We start from the raw sequence: 14,474 nt of genomic DNA, 5'->3' as shown, positions 1-14,474 counted from the left end.
AGATAAGGGGGGGACAGTTTCAATCGGAGTTGAGGAGGAACTTCTTCACTCAAAGGGTGGTGAATCTCTGGAATTCTCTGCCCGTTGAAGTGGTGGAGGCTACCCCGCTAAATATATGTAAGTCACGGGTAGATAGGTTTCTGATAGACAGGGGAATTAAGGGTTATTGGGAGAAAGTGGGAAAGTGGAACTGATCCACTTCAGATCAGCAATGATCTTATTGAATGGCGAGGCAGGCTCGAAGGGCTAGATGGCCGACTCCTGCTCCTATTTCTTATGTTCTTAAAATGTAGAGAAGTAAAATACGTAGAGACCAGAATTTTACCACCCCGCCCGCTCGCGATGCGAACGGTAGCAGGTCGGGGACAGACCACGGGAAGGTCCGTTGGTCTCGGGCGGGATTTTACAATTTCGGGTCGAGGAAGGCCGTAAAATCCTGCCCAGGATTTCTGGCACAGGAAACTGGTTATCCGGCCCAACTGGCCCCAGTTGGCGACGAGGCAACGGATGACTCAGCAATCCTCCCAAAACACTCACCATCGCCGAGGAAAAGAATAACGTTTTTTGCAACACGAGTGTTGAGATTTTGCAAGTTGAGAGCTTTTCTCAGTGTCTCTTGAGCTTGGTTCCTCCAGTAGGTTGGGCTCATTTCATGCTCTATGATATAGAAAACAAACAACATTTGTATCTTTGCGGATTCGCTGTATTAGACCGAACCAAAATCTCAAGGCCCAAAGTAAAATATTTCGGACTCTCTAACTCTTGTCAAAGATGCATCCATTCCAGGAAAAATTTGTCAAGTGTTACGGAGGACTAATCCTTTGCATTAGTTTCCGGGTAGATTTTCCTCTCAGGAAGGAACCATTCTTCAATTTACTAGAAGGAATGGAACGCACCATCATATTCCAGATGGCCATTCGTTCTGTTGTTGAGAGAACCCATGGAACTCTGCATTGGGATTCCTCACAGTGTTAACTGCTCAGATGAAATGAAATTGGCAATTCCAAAGCTCTTGGATCCACAGCAACACAACTTGATGTTCTTTTAAGTCAGTGTTGAGGGGGGAGCAACAGACACAACAGTGTGGTCTGGAGTAAGAGGAGGGAGTTTTAACAAGAGTTGAATTTGCTCTCTTTGTACCATCCAGCTGGGCCGAGAGAAATTGGCCTTCAAGTCAACCGTCAACAGAGGTTTGGGTTAAACCCCAACCCAGGCATTCAGCTCCTTCCACTGTAATCAAAGGCAAGTGTGAGTATAAAGGAGGGATGCGCGTCCGGGAGAGAGAACGGAATGTAGGAATGTCTTTGCCACCATTTCCTTCCAGCAGAGAAGAGGGAGATTCCTTCACCAAAAGACACTCCATCATAAAAATGATCATACTTACGAGTAAACTCCATTCGATTCTGGGAATGGATTCCACCGATCGCTGTAGATGCAACTCTGAAGCCATTCAAAGAGAGAGAAAAGCAGACGTACACACCTCAGCAAATATTCGCTGAATTTACTTCGCTTGCAGTTTTTATCCCTTTGATCCCACTCCCAGCAGCTCGTCGGAGGACCCACAGTACAGTTCCTGCATGTGGCGCAATTATTACACACGGTAATAATGTGCTATTCCAATAGAGAAAATGCTTCAATGTAACAACCCAGAGGGAAAAAGAAAACAGTACAGCGCGGAGATAGGAATGCTGGCCTTGTGTACTTTAAATTGGAACACCGGTAAAATGGGGAAATCAGAATCAAAAACAGAAAATCTCAGCAGGTCTGACAGCACCTGTGGAGAGAGAATAGAACCAATGTTTCGAGTTTGGATGACCCTTCATCAGAGCTGAGCCAGACTCAAAATATAAGAACATAAGAACTAGGAGCAGGAGTTGGCCATTTGGCCCCTCGAGCCTGGTCCGCCATTCAATAAGATCATGGCTGATCTTTTCGTGGACTCAGCTCCACTTACCCGCCCGCTCACCATCACCCTTAATTCCTTTACTGTTCAAAAATGTATCTATCCTTGCCTTAAAAACATTCAATGCGGTAGCCTCAACTGGGCAGGGAATTCCACAGATTCACAACCCTTTGGGTGAAGAAGTTCCTCCTCCACTCAATCCTAAATCTGCTCCCCCTTATTTTGAGGCCATGCCCCTTAGTTCTAGTTTCACCCACCAGTGGAAACAACTTCCCTGCTTCTATCTTCTCTATTCCCTTCATAATCTCATATGTTTCTATAAGATCTCCCCCTCATTCTTCTGAATTCCAATGAGTATAGCCCCAGTCTACTCAGTCTCTCCTCATAAGCCAACCCTCTCAACTCCGGAATCAACCTAGTGAATCTCCTCTGCACTCCCTCCAGTGCCAGTATATCCTTTCTCAAGTAAGGAGACCAAAACTGTACACAGTACTCCAGGTGTGGCCTCACCAGCACCTTATACAGCTGCAACATAACCTCACTGTTTTTAAACTCCATCCCTCTAGCAATGAAGGACAAAATTCCATTTGCCGTCTTCATTACCTGCCACACTTGCAAACCAACTCCATGTGATTCATGCACAAGGACACCCAGGTCCCTCTACACAGCAGCATGCTGTAATTTTTTACCATTTAAATAATAGTCAATTTTGCTGTTATTCCTACCAAAATGGATGACCTCACATTTACCAACATTGTACTCCAGACCTTTGCCCACTCACTTAGACTATCTATATCCCTTTGCAGACTTTCAGCGTCCTCTGCACACTTTGCTTTGCCACTCATCTTAGTGTCATCTGCAAATTTTGACACACCACTCTTGGTCCCCAACTCCAAATTATCTATGTAATTCATAAACAATTGCAGTTCCAACACTGATCCCTGAGGCACACCACTAGTCACCGATCGCCAACCAGAAAAGCACCCATTTACCCCCACTCTTTGCTTCCTGTTAGTTAACCAATCCTCTACCCATGCCGTAACATTACCGTAACACTGTCCACCTTTGTCTTATGTAGCAGTCTTTGGAGCGGCACCTTGTCAAATGCCTTCTGGAAACCCAGATACACCACATCCACAGGTTCCCCAATGTCCACTGCGCGTGTAATATTCTCAAAGAATTCCACCAAAATTAGTCAAAGGTGACTTTCCCTTCATGAACTCATGCTGCGTCTCACCAATGGGACAATTTATATCCAGATCTCTCGCTATTTCTTCCTTGATGATAGATTCAAGCATTTACCCTACTACAGAGGTTAAGCTAATCGGCCTTGAGTTACCCACCTTTTGTCTGCCTCCATTTTTTTAAACAGTGGCGTCACATTTGCTGTTTTCCAATCTGTGGGAACCACCCCAGAGTCCAGCGAATGTGGATAAATTACCACTATTTCCCCCACCATCTCTTTTAGTACCCTGGGATGCATTCCATCAGGATCAGGAGACTTGTCTACCGTTAGCCCCCATTAACTTGCCCAACACTATATCTTTCATGACCATGCAAGATTGCCTCAATTCTCTCTCCACAGGCACTGTCAGACCCGCTGAGAAAATTACAGCATTCTCTGTTTCTGTTTCCGATTCCAGCAACCGCAATAATTTGCCTTGGTTTGAGGAAATCAGAATACTGTTTTTTTTTTAACCCCTTCTGGGAAGAAACATTTTTTTTTCCCAAGTCAAGGAAGCGGTTAGTTTGCTTTGACGCACAACTAATTCTCACCATGCACAGGAAAAGAATGCAAGAAAGTGGAAATCCCTGGAGACAGCTCGGAACGGTTCCGCGGAGAACCAGGCATGCTTAAGGAGGCAGTGCCACCAGAGGTAGGCACACACCGCCCCGCTCCCAGCAGAGTAAGAGAAATGGCACAGACAAATGGAACATAAAATGAGATAAGATGGACCTCCAAGCTCGGCCTAACCTGGAGGTGGATTGCGGATCTGATTATAGTTTCGCTTTTTCTTGAGTCCAGCTCGCGGGACGTAGCCTATTAAAGTCAAAGAGACGGGAAGATGAAGTTTGATTGAAAGGGATCACTTTTTGACCGCAGGATATTAACAAAAAACACCAGCGCTACAAAGATTAATCAAACAATCTTAAACTGGGCAGTGGCCTTAGGGTGGGTGACCGTGAAGAGGGGCTTTAAGGCTTCTTGACATTGGGATAAAACTCAAGCCTGAATTAAGGGGTGTTACAATCCAAGATAGGGATTCATTTGGGCCTTCATTTTTTGTCCTGCGGCCTGGCAAAGGGATCCTAGAACCATTGGTGGCATTCAGCCCATCGCATCCTTGCTAGCCCTCTGTAGTGGGTACAATGTGTAGGGATATGGGGGTAGGGCCTGGATGGGATTGTGTTCGGTGTAGACTCAATGGGCCAAAGGGTAGGGTTCTAGAGCAACCCAATCAGTTCCTGAAGCTATCCCCATAGCCCGGCAAGTTTATTTTGTCTGATGGGCCACCCAATTTCCTTTTGAAATCACTGACTGTCTGTGTGCCCATTATTCATTACAGAACCCGACCAGTTTACTCCCAGTTGTGGAGTGAATTGATGAAATCGATATCAGGGACAGCCCACAACAGGCGGCCTGTCTGACATTGAACATAGAACATAGAACACTGCAGCACAAACAGGCCCTTCGGCCCACAGGTTGTGCTGATCATATCCCTACCTACCAGGCCTATCTGTAAAGCTCAATCCCATTAAATCCCATGTACTCATCCAGAAGTCTCTTAAAAGACTCCAGCGAGTTCGCCTCCACCACCACCGACGGCAGCCGATTTCACTCACTCACCACCCTCTGAGTGAAAAACTTACCCCTGACATCTCCACTGTATCTGCTCCCCAGCACCTTAAACCTGTGTCCTCTCGTAGCGACCATTTCAGCCCTGGGAAATAACCTCCGAGAATCCACTCTATCTATACCTCTCAACATTTTATAAACTTCTATCAGGTCGCCTCTCAATCTTCATCTGTCCAGGGAGAAGAGACCGAGCTCCCTCAACCTATCTTCATAAGGCATGCCTCCCAATCCAGGCAACATCCTTGTAAATCTCCTCTGCACCCTCTCAATAGCTTCCACATCCTTCCTGTAGTGAGGCAACCAGAACTGAGCACAGTACTCCAAGTGGGGTCTGACAAGGGTCTTATAAAGTTGCAGCATTATCTCCTGACTCCTAAACTCAATCCCTTGATTAATGAAGGCCAGTACACCATATGCCTTCTTGACCACATCCTCCACCTGCGAGGCCGATTTAAGAGTCCTATGGACCCGGACCCCAAGGTCCTTCTGATCCTCTACACTGCCAAGGGTCCTACCCTTGATATTATACTCTTTCATCCCATTGGAGCTGCCAAAATGGACCACTACGTGAGATGGAACGTAGCCTGCAATTGGCTCAGACTTATTGCCACCGCTCAGTTCTGCCTTCTTGTGTGTTTAGACCATCGGCCTGGGCCAATCTGTTCGAAAAGTGTTCTCAACCCCATCGTTTGTAGCCAGGAGTAACAATGCCAGAAACTGGGAGAACATCAACTCCAGATTACCAAGAGGGTTTTATATAATCAAAGTGGGCACTCATTTTGACCAGTTAGAAATGGAGGATTGAGTATCATAGAACTCTACAGTGCAGAAAGAGGCCCTTCGGCCCATCGAGTCTGCATCGAACACAATCCCACCCAGGCCCGACCCCCATATCCCTACATATTGTACCCACTAATCCCTCTAACCTACACATCCCTGGACACTAAGGGGCAATTTCTTAGCACGGCCAATCAACCCAACCCACACATCTTTGGACTGTGGGAGAAAACCGGAGCACCCGGAGAAAACCCACACAGGCACGAGGAGAATGTGCAGACTCCACACAGACAGTGACCCGAGCCAGGAATCGAACCCAGGACCCTGGAGCTGTGAAGCAGCAGTGCTAACCCACTGTGCTACCGTGCCGCCCACAATTAATGACTCAATGCAGTCCAAACCTCTCTTAATTGCTTTGATCATCAGTGGCCTGAAGACTTCACTCCACGTCATCCTGGAGCCAGCATTTATTGCCCATCCCTAAGTGCCCTTCAACTGGGTGGCTAACTAGGCTATTCCAGAATGGATCGCTGTGGCTCTGGAATCACATGCAATCCAAACCAGGTCAGGATGGCAAATTCCCTTCCCTAAGGGACATTAGTGAACCAGATGGGTTTTTATGACAATCAACAATGGTCTTCTGGAGAATTTTAATTCCAGATTTTTATTAAATTCAAATTTCACCATCTGTCATGGTGGGATTCGAACCTGAGTCCCCTGGGCTTTTGGATTACTAGTCCAGCGACAATACCACTGTGCCACCACAGGAATGCAAAGCCTTCCCATCAGTCCCTTTAATGGGTCAAGTTGCCACACTAATGAGGGATTGTCTCTCTCTTTCACCCTCACTACTAGAGAGTTGAAGGGAAAGTCTACATTGAGTTCACCATTGATGTTGGGTATCTATTGCCCCAAACAAACAAAACCAACGCCAGGGTTGGTGGGGGTGGGGAGGAAGCCATGATCCTTTGGTGGAGCTAAAGTTCTCCACTCTCCAGACCACTGGATCCAGCTCATTTGAGAGGGGGGGGGGGGGTGTTGGGATGGGGGCAGGGGAGGCTAGGCCGCTGCAGAGGCTTTGGCACAAACAATACACAAGACAGATGAAACGTGATAACACATGACGTAACAAGATGACCAACATGTGGCGAACAGACAGATGATTCGGAATCACACTGAACAAATATCTTCACATTCTCGTTAAGTCAAAGGAGAAGATTGTGTCAATGTCGTTGGCTCAACCGTCAGGTACATCATGAGAGTTAGATGCAGTGCTGTAGGCTGCCCCCAAAAGAAATGGGCTTCACTGTGAAAGAAAATAGTTAATTTGGTAAGAACATGCTCAAGTGCCAATTATCGTCAATTACAGAATGACAGGTAAGCAAGTTATGTATATACATGATGGACACACTGCTACATAAAGCTGATCTACCCCTGATATTCTCTTGGGTTTAGCATCAATGGTCTCCCCCCACCAAGTGGCCCATGGCCCTCATGGTCTGGCGTTTCCTTTGATCTGCCAATACTGCAACAGGAAGAGGAAAAGTATTTTGCAGAGGATACAAGAATATTTAAGATGGATAGATGTCGTACGCTTCCTGGTGGAGAATGACAGGCCCGAGAAGGGAGGCTTTGAAACAAAACCAAGGCAAGGTCCAATGAATATCTTTATCTCCCAAAGGATGGGGAGAGCTCATGGAATGATACAGAAACACACAAATGGGAACCAGTTTTCGCAAAAGAAGACACAGCTACTACAAATAAACACTGCCAATATTCAATAAACTCTTGGAATATGCGTGGAGTTCCAGTCAAATACTCTGAAAGGGAGCAAAAAAAAATCAATTGTCAATTAGTCTTCAGGAGATTTGGAGGGAACATTGTGAAGATCTTGCTGAGGAAACTCATCCTGTGAAAGATTGTGATTATCAGGTGATCGTAGCAATGAAGAATTGTAAAATCTTACCCAGAGTCTAACCCCCACATTCATATCTGCGGATGTTGCCAGCTCAAGGGTGCATCCGTAGGCGCATGGCTACATCCTTTCACACTGCTTCATCACAACACAATACAGATCGAGCCCTAATCGCTGTCTCCAACTGAATGGAGAATGCCAGTTTGTAGAGATATTCACCGATGGCCGTAAGACGTTAAATCAGCGAATACTGTGCGTACGGACTCAAGCTTCATGAGAAGCAGCACACCCCTTTATAACCTTATAACACATTTCTATACCAAAACATCAAACCAAGGTGAAAAAATAGCAGTGCCCCCACAGTCAACTGTGATGAGCCAACCTGTCAAACGAAAGATTAGTAAAGACAAGGTTAAGAAGGTAAAAGGCCGGAAATATTGGCAACTGAAGGTACAGCCCCTAAAGACGGAGTAGTTAAAATCAGAATGACAGATCTCCAGGGGCTGTAGGACTGGCGGAGATAGGGGCCAAAATTCTCCCATCCCGCCCATCGCGGGAATCGTAGCAAGTGGACGGAAATTTCCAGCCTTGGGCGCGTACGGCCAGAGAATCCCGTCCAGGGAGCCCGCAACAACCGGTTCACAAGATAGCGATTCTAAAATGATTCCATTCCACTGATGCACCATTCAACACAAAACGTTGGATTTTATTTGTAAGCCAAGGGCGAGAATGCTTGTGCAGTGGGTCAATGGTTTTGCTGGGGAGACTTTACCTGGGACAAATCCCCACAGGAGGTGTAGGTTGGCGATGAGAAACAGCAGTGAAACCTTCATGGTATTATCTGGAGTTCCGCTTTCAGTGATCGAATTCCCAGCGAGATGGGGTCAAACTTCTCAGGGCTTCTCTGAAGGAAAAAGAAGGCAGAAAGCAAAAGAAAAAGTCACCCAAGAGATGTCGGTTAACAGGATTAATTAACAAACCGCGTAAATATCTTCCTTCCCTCGCAATAAATACATTTTCAAACTCACATCAATCACTCGAGAGAAAATTAGTTGAATTTTCTGATGATAAGAAGACCTGATTGCAATGTGAACAAGCATGATAACGTTCACCCAACTGTACAAGGTTCTGGTTAGGCCGTAGATCGGAACATGAAGATTCCACGCAGACATCCATCCAAGCCGGGAATCGAACCCCGTTCCCTCATGCTGTGCAGCAACAGTGCTAACCACCGCGCTATCCTCCCCACCTCCCCAAGAGATCATCAACTGTGTAAAACAAACCTTACTTTCAGCTCATTTAAGCATAGATTTTGCTGGGCCACCAACAGGTCACATGACTCACAAGTTGGCTACCATTTTGGAAACTTTTAGCAGTAATTAGAGGGCAAAGTTCAAACCTCAGTGATCGCTGGGAGTTTCCACAAGGGTGAGGATGTATTCAAATCAATGAAACAAGGGAGCAACGGACGGTCTGTCTCCCCAGCCTGGACTTACAACAAAGAATCATTGAAACTCGTTATACCCGTGAAGGTGCGATTGGCCACCATCTTTCTCCTGAGGAGAGCAATGGATTTTGACCAGAGACATAGAGCCCAACTGTTTACCTAGAGTTGACTCATCAATGGGCAACACCACATGACCTGAACTCCTTTGGCCTTTGGAAAAGTCCTGGGCCAGCTGTCTGTCAACACCAAAGCAGGACTCCAGGCTGACAACAGAGACTGTCTCAAGTCTAAAACCTTCAAAAATGGTCAAGGACAGCAGATACATGAGAAATACCATCAACTGGAGGTTTCCTTCCAAGTCAGTCCTCATTGTTTCTTAAAATATAGCAGCCGTTCCATCACTATCACTGGGTCTATGGTTCTATGGGTCAAAATGCTGAAACTCTCTCCCTAACAGCGCTGTGGGTGTACCTACGCCTCAGGGACTGCAGCGGTTGAAGAAGACAACTCACCACCATCTTCTCCAGGGCAATTAGCAATGGGCAATAAATGCCAGCCTAGCCAGCGGCACCCAAATCTCATGAGCAAATAAAGTTAATAAAAAGAGTTCCATTAACTGCGGTGGAGGGATCTGAGGAGTGATCATAAAGGGTTAGAAGATAGTAAATGCAAATGGGAATCTCTATACCGGAGTACCCCTTCAAACTAAAGGGTACAACGTGAGTGAGGGAGCGGGTTCAAACTGGTAAAAAGGCAAGTTAAGGGAGGAAGTTACAGAGACGCAAAACGATAGTAGTTACGTTCAGGAACTTTAATTGGCATCATCGAGACTGGGATAGGAATAGCGCTGAGTTCCTGCTGTATCTTTAGGAAAACTGTCTACATCAGTAAGTGTTCAACAGGATGGAAGTATTGTTGGGTTTGGCCCCAGGTAATTAATAGGTCAAAGTGTTTTTCTTCGTCAAACAATGAACACTCTATTACCAAAAACAGAAAATGCTGGAAAATCTCAGCAGGTCTGACAACATATGTGGAGAGAGAATAGAGTTATTTTCTCTCTCCACAGATGCTGTCAGATCTGCTGAGGTTTTCCAGCATCTTCTATTTTTATTCCAGATTCCAGCACCTGTAGTATTTTGCCTTTATCGCACTATAAAGTTTAGCTGAAGTATGGAGAAGTACGCCGAACAGCCAGAACAAAGCAATGAATTACTGTGGCACGGCAGTTAGCACTGCGACTTCACGGGGACCCAGGTTCGATTCCCAGCTTGGGTCACTGTCTATGTGGAGTTTGCACGTTCTCCCCGTGTCTGCGCAGGTTTCCTCCAGGTGCTCTCTCCCACAAGGATGTGCGGGTTAGGTGGATTGGCCAATGCCAAATTGGCCCATAGTGTCAAGAGGACGAGCTAGGCTAAGTGCATGGGGTTTTGGGGATGGGGATTGAGTTCAGTGCAGACTTGAAGGGTTGAATGGCTTCATAGAACCCTACAGTGCAGAAAGAGGCCCTTCGGCCCATCGAGCCTGTACCAAACACAATCCCACCCAGGCCCTACCCCCATGTCCCAATATATTATACCCACTAATCCCTCTAACCTACACATCCCTGGACACTAAGGGGCAATTTCTTAGCACGGCCAATCAACCTAACCCGCACATCTTTGGACTGTGGGAGGAAACCCATACAGACACGAGGAGAATGTGCAATCTCCACACAGAGAGTGACCCGAGCTGGGAATCGAACCCAGGACCCTGGAGCTCTGAAGCAGCAGTGCTAACCCACTGTGCTACCATGCCGCAGTGCTTCCATCTGCACTGTAGGGATTCTATGATTCTAATCAGAGGAGAGCCAATTTCAGTTGAGTAAGAGAGGACGGTGGAGATAAATTGGAGTTAAAGATTGGCAGGCAGCATTGTAAGGCTGCCTTTAAAGACCAGATAGTTTGGGTAGAGTTGAGGTACATCCTCATGAGGGGCAAAAGATAGGACAAACAAACCCAGCATTCTCTGGATGACAAAAGAGGGAGAGAAGCTAGAATGGAGGGTGCATAGAAGATAATAAAATGAAAACAAGACCAAATATAAGAAGTGTCTCTTAAAGTTTATATATTGGTGTCACAAGTAGGCTTACATTAACCCTGCAATGAAGTTACTGTGAAAATCCCCTAGTCGCCACACTCCGACACCGGATACACTGAGGGAGAATTTAGCACGGCCAATATTCCTAACCAGAACGTCTTTCGGACTGTGGGAGGAAACCGGAGCACCCGGAGGAAACCCACACAGACATGTGGAGAATGTGCAGACTCCACACAGACAGTGACCCGAGCCGGGAATCGAACCCAGGCGCTGTGAGGCTGAGTGAAGGAAAATGGAAAAAAATAAATAAGAGAAGCAAAGAGGGAGCATTGGATAAGCAGACAAGATAAAATGGAATCATTTTATTGGCACGCAGGTCAAAAGGGTGGTGAAATGACTGGGGCTGTTTTGGCAGGAAAAAGAGGATCTGCACAGCCAGGCAGGGAATGTGGCTGAGACGCCTAATAAGTACTGTGTATCTGTCCTCATCAAGGAAAAAGAGGCTAACAATGTTTCAGTGGAACAGGAGGCAGGGGAGATACTGGAGGATATGAAATGGATAAAGAAGAGACATTAGAAAGGTTGACTGTACCTAAAAGTTAAGCAGTTACCAGGACAGATGCATTCAGGATACTGAGCTGAGTAAGGGTGGGAACACACCTGATGAAGGAACACCGTTTCCGAAAGCTTGTGAGATTACTATCAAATAAACTGGTTGTGAGACTTCCTACTATCTCTGGATAATGCTAGGGGATTGAGAATTTCAAATGTCACTGCCTCTCTCCTGCCTGAATAGCAGCATGGTGTCAAAGAGAACAAAGAAAATTACAGCACAGGAACTGGCCCTTTGGCCTTCCGACTCTGCACTGACCATACTGCCCAACTGAACTGAAGCCCCCTACCCTTCCGGAACCGTATCGCTCTATTCCCATCCTCTTCATGTGGTTGTCAAGACGCCCCTTAAAACTCACTATTGTATCTGCTTCCACTACCTCACCTGGCAGCGAGTTCCAGGTACCCACCACCCTCTGTTAAAAAATCTGCCTCATACATCTCCTTTAAACCTTGCCCCTCGCACCTTAAACCTGTGCCCCCTAGTAATTGACTCTTCCACCCTGGGAAAAAGCTTCTGACTGTCCTCTCTGTCCATGCCTCTCATAATCTTGTAGAGTTCTATCAGGCCTCCCCTCAACCTCCGTCGTTCCAATGAGAACAAACCAAGTTTCTCCAACCTCTCCTTATAGCTAATGCCCTCCTTACCATCCTGGTAAATCTTTTCTGTACCCTCTCCAAAGCCTCCACATCCTTCTGGTCGTGTGGCGACCAGAATTGAACACTATATTCCAACTCTGGCCAATCGAAGGTTTTATAAAGCTGCAACATGACTTGCTAATTATTAAACTCAATGCCCCAACCGATGAAGGCGAGCATGCCATGTGCCTTCTTAACTACCTTCTTCATCTGCATTGCCACTTTCAGTGACCTGTGTACCTGTACACCCAGATCCCTCTGCCCATCCCTTAAAGGTTCTGCCATTTATTGTGTATTTCCTATCTGTATTAGACCTTCCAAATTGCACTAGCTCACATTTGTCCAGATTAAACTCTATCTGCCATCTCTCCGCCCAAGTCTCCAACTGATCTATATCCTGTTGTATCCTCCAACGATCCTCTTCACTATCCATAATTCCACCAACCTTTGTGTTGTCCACAAACTTACTAATCAAACCAGTTACACTTTCCTCCCGGTCATTTATATATATATTAAAAACAGCAAAGGTCCCAGCACTGATCCCTGAGGAACACCACTTGTCACAGCCCTCCATTCAGAAACACACCATTCCACTGCTACCCTCTGTCTTCTATGACTGAGCCAGCTCTGTATCCATCTTACCAGCTCACCTCTGATCACCTCCTGTACCAGTCTGCCATGAGAGACCTTATCAAAGATCTTACGGAAGTCTATGTAGACAACATCCATTGCCCTACCATCTGCCAGGTGTTGATTTGCCCTCAATCTTCAGCCCCCAATCTCCATTCTTCAGTTCCTGCTGAATATTGTTGTAAGTGGCCTCCCCCCAGTTTAGCACCTCCACCTGAGGGCTACACTTATCTTTATCAGTTTTTAAGACACATCAGTGTCTTAAAAAGCTTACTGAATTGTGGTCGCTGTTCCCAAACTGCTCCCCTACTGAAACATCGACCGGACTCATTCCCCAATACCAGGTCCAGTACAGCCCCTTCCCTAGTTGGACTATCTACATTCTGTTTCAAGAAGCTTTCTTGGATGGTCCTTACAAACTCTGTCCCATCCACGCCCCTCGCACTAAGTGAATCCCAGTCAATAAAGGGGAAGTTAAAATCTCCCACCTCAACAACCCTGTTACTTTTACACCTTGCCAAAATCTGCCTACATATCTGTTCCTCTATCTCCCACTGATTGTTGGGAGCCTGATAGTAAACCCTCAACATTGTAACTACATTCTTCCTCGACCCATATTGCCTTGCTGTATGAGCCCTCCGAGGTGTCCTCCTGCAGTACAGCTGTGATATTCTCCTTAACATGTAGTGCAACTCCCCCTTCCCTTTTACATCCCCCTCTATCCTGCCCGAAACTCCTGGAATGTTACGTTGCCATCCTTATCCTTCCTTTTTGCAAGTCTCTGTAATGGTAACAACATCATCGTTCCAAGTATTAATCCAAGCTTTAAGTTCATCTGCCTTATTAGATACACTTTTCGCATTGAAACAAATGCGTTTCAGTCCATCGGATCCTCTTCGATCAGCAACCCCACCCTGCCTGCACTTCCTCTGAATCTTAATGGCCCTGCTCTCCAATTCCCCTTCTGTATCCTTTGCACTTACCTGACAAGTCAAAGTGGTTTAGTGCCTCAAAGTCAGAGCTTCTTCAGTATCACACTAAGTGTCATTTTGATTTGCATCCTCAAATCTCTGGCTTTGAGCCATGTCCCCCGAGTCAGACTTTCCTCATTATCACTCGTTCACAGACCAAGATTTTTTCAGTGAGGAATGCGAGTAAACCCATGTGATGCCTCAAGCAGAACCCACTCTTACGTAACGTGAATTATGGAATTTTCTTCATTCTGGACATAGCAGACAACTAATGAAGTATAAAGGGCTAACACTGGGAGGCACGGTGGTGCAGTGGTTAGCGCTACTGCCTCACGGCGCCAGGGGATCAGGTTCAATTCCGGCCTTGGGTCACTGTCAGTGTGGACCTTGCACCTCTCCCCATGGGTTTCCTCCCGGTGTTCCGGTTTCCCACGCAGCTCGGACATACTCTCATCCACTTTCTTCCGTCGGGAAAAACATACAAAAGTCTGAGGTCAAGTACCAACTGACTGAAAAACAGCTTCCTCCCTGCTGCCATCTGACTTTTGAATGGACCTACCTCGCATTAAGTTGATCTTTCTCTACACCCTAGCTATGACTGTAATATTACATTTTCCTTTCCTTCTCTATGTACAGTATGCTTTGTC

At 46.3% G+C, this 14,474-nt stretch overlaps 1 protein-coding gene across 1 annotated transcript in view; it reads right to left on the bottom strand.

Annotated features, from left to right (window-relative positions):
* The window catches only part of alpl (alkaline phosphatase, biomineralization associated), a 99,862-nt gene that overhangs the window by 52,551 nt on the left and 32,837 nt on the right, over window positions 1-14,474 (bottom strand). Inside the window, exons 3-4 of the mRNA XM_080215506.1 lie at window positions 8,225-8,356; window positions 538-657 (exon numbers count right to left, since the gene is read on the bottom strand). Of these exons, the coding sequence (XP_080071632.1) occupies window positions 538-657; window positions 8,225-8,285 (181 nt within the window). The 5' untranslated portion in view covers window positions 8,286-8,356. The remainder of the gene's footprint in view (window positions 1-537; window positions 658-8,224; window positions 8,357-14,474) is intronic.

This window comes from Carcharhinus amblyrhynchos, chromosome 30 (genome assembly GCF_965287045.1).
Source record: "Carcharhinus amblyrhynchos chromosome 30, sCarAmb.v2.hapA, whole genome shotgun sequence".
NCBI lineage: Eukaryota > Metazoa > Chordata > Chondrichthyes > Carcharhiniformes > Carcharhinidae > Carcharhinus > Carcharhinus amblyrhynchos.
Note: the sequence above shows the minus strand (reverse complement) of the source record. Positions and strands in the feature narration are given on the sequence as shown.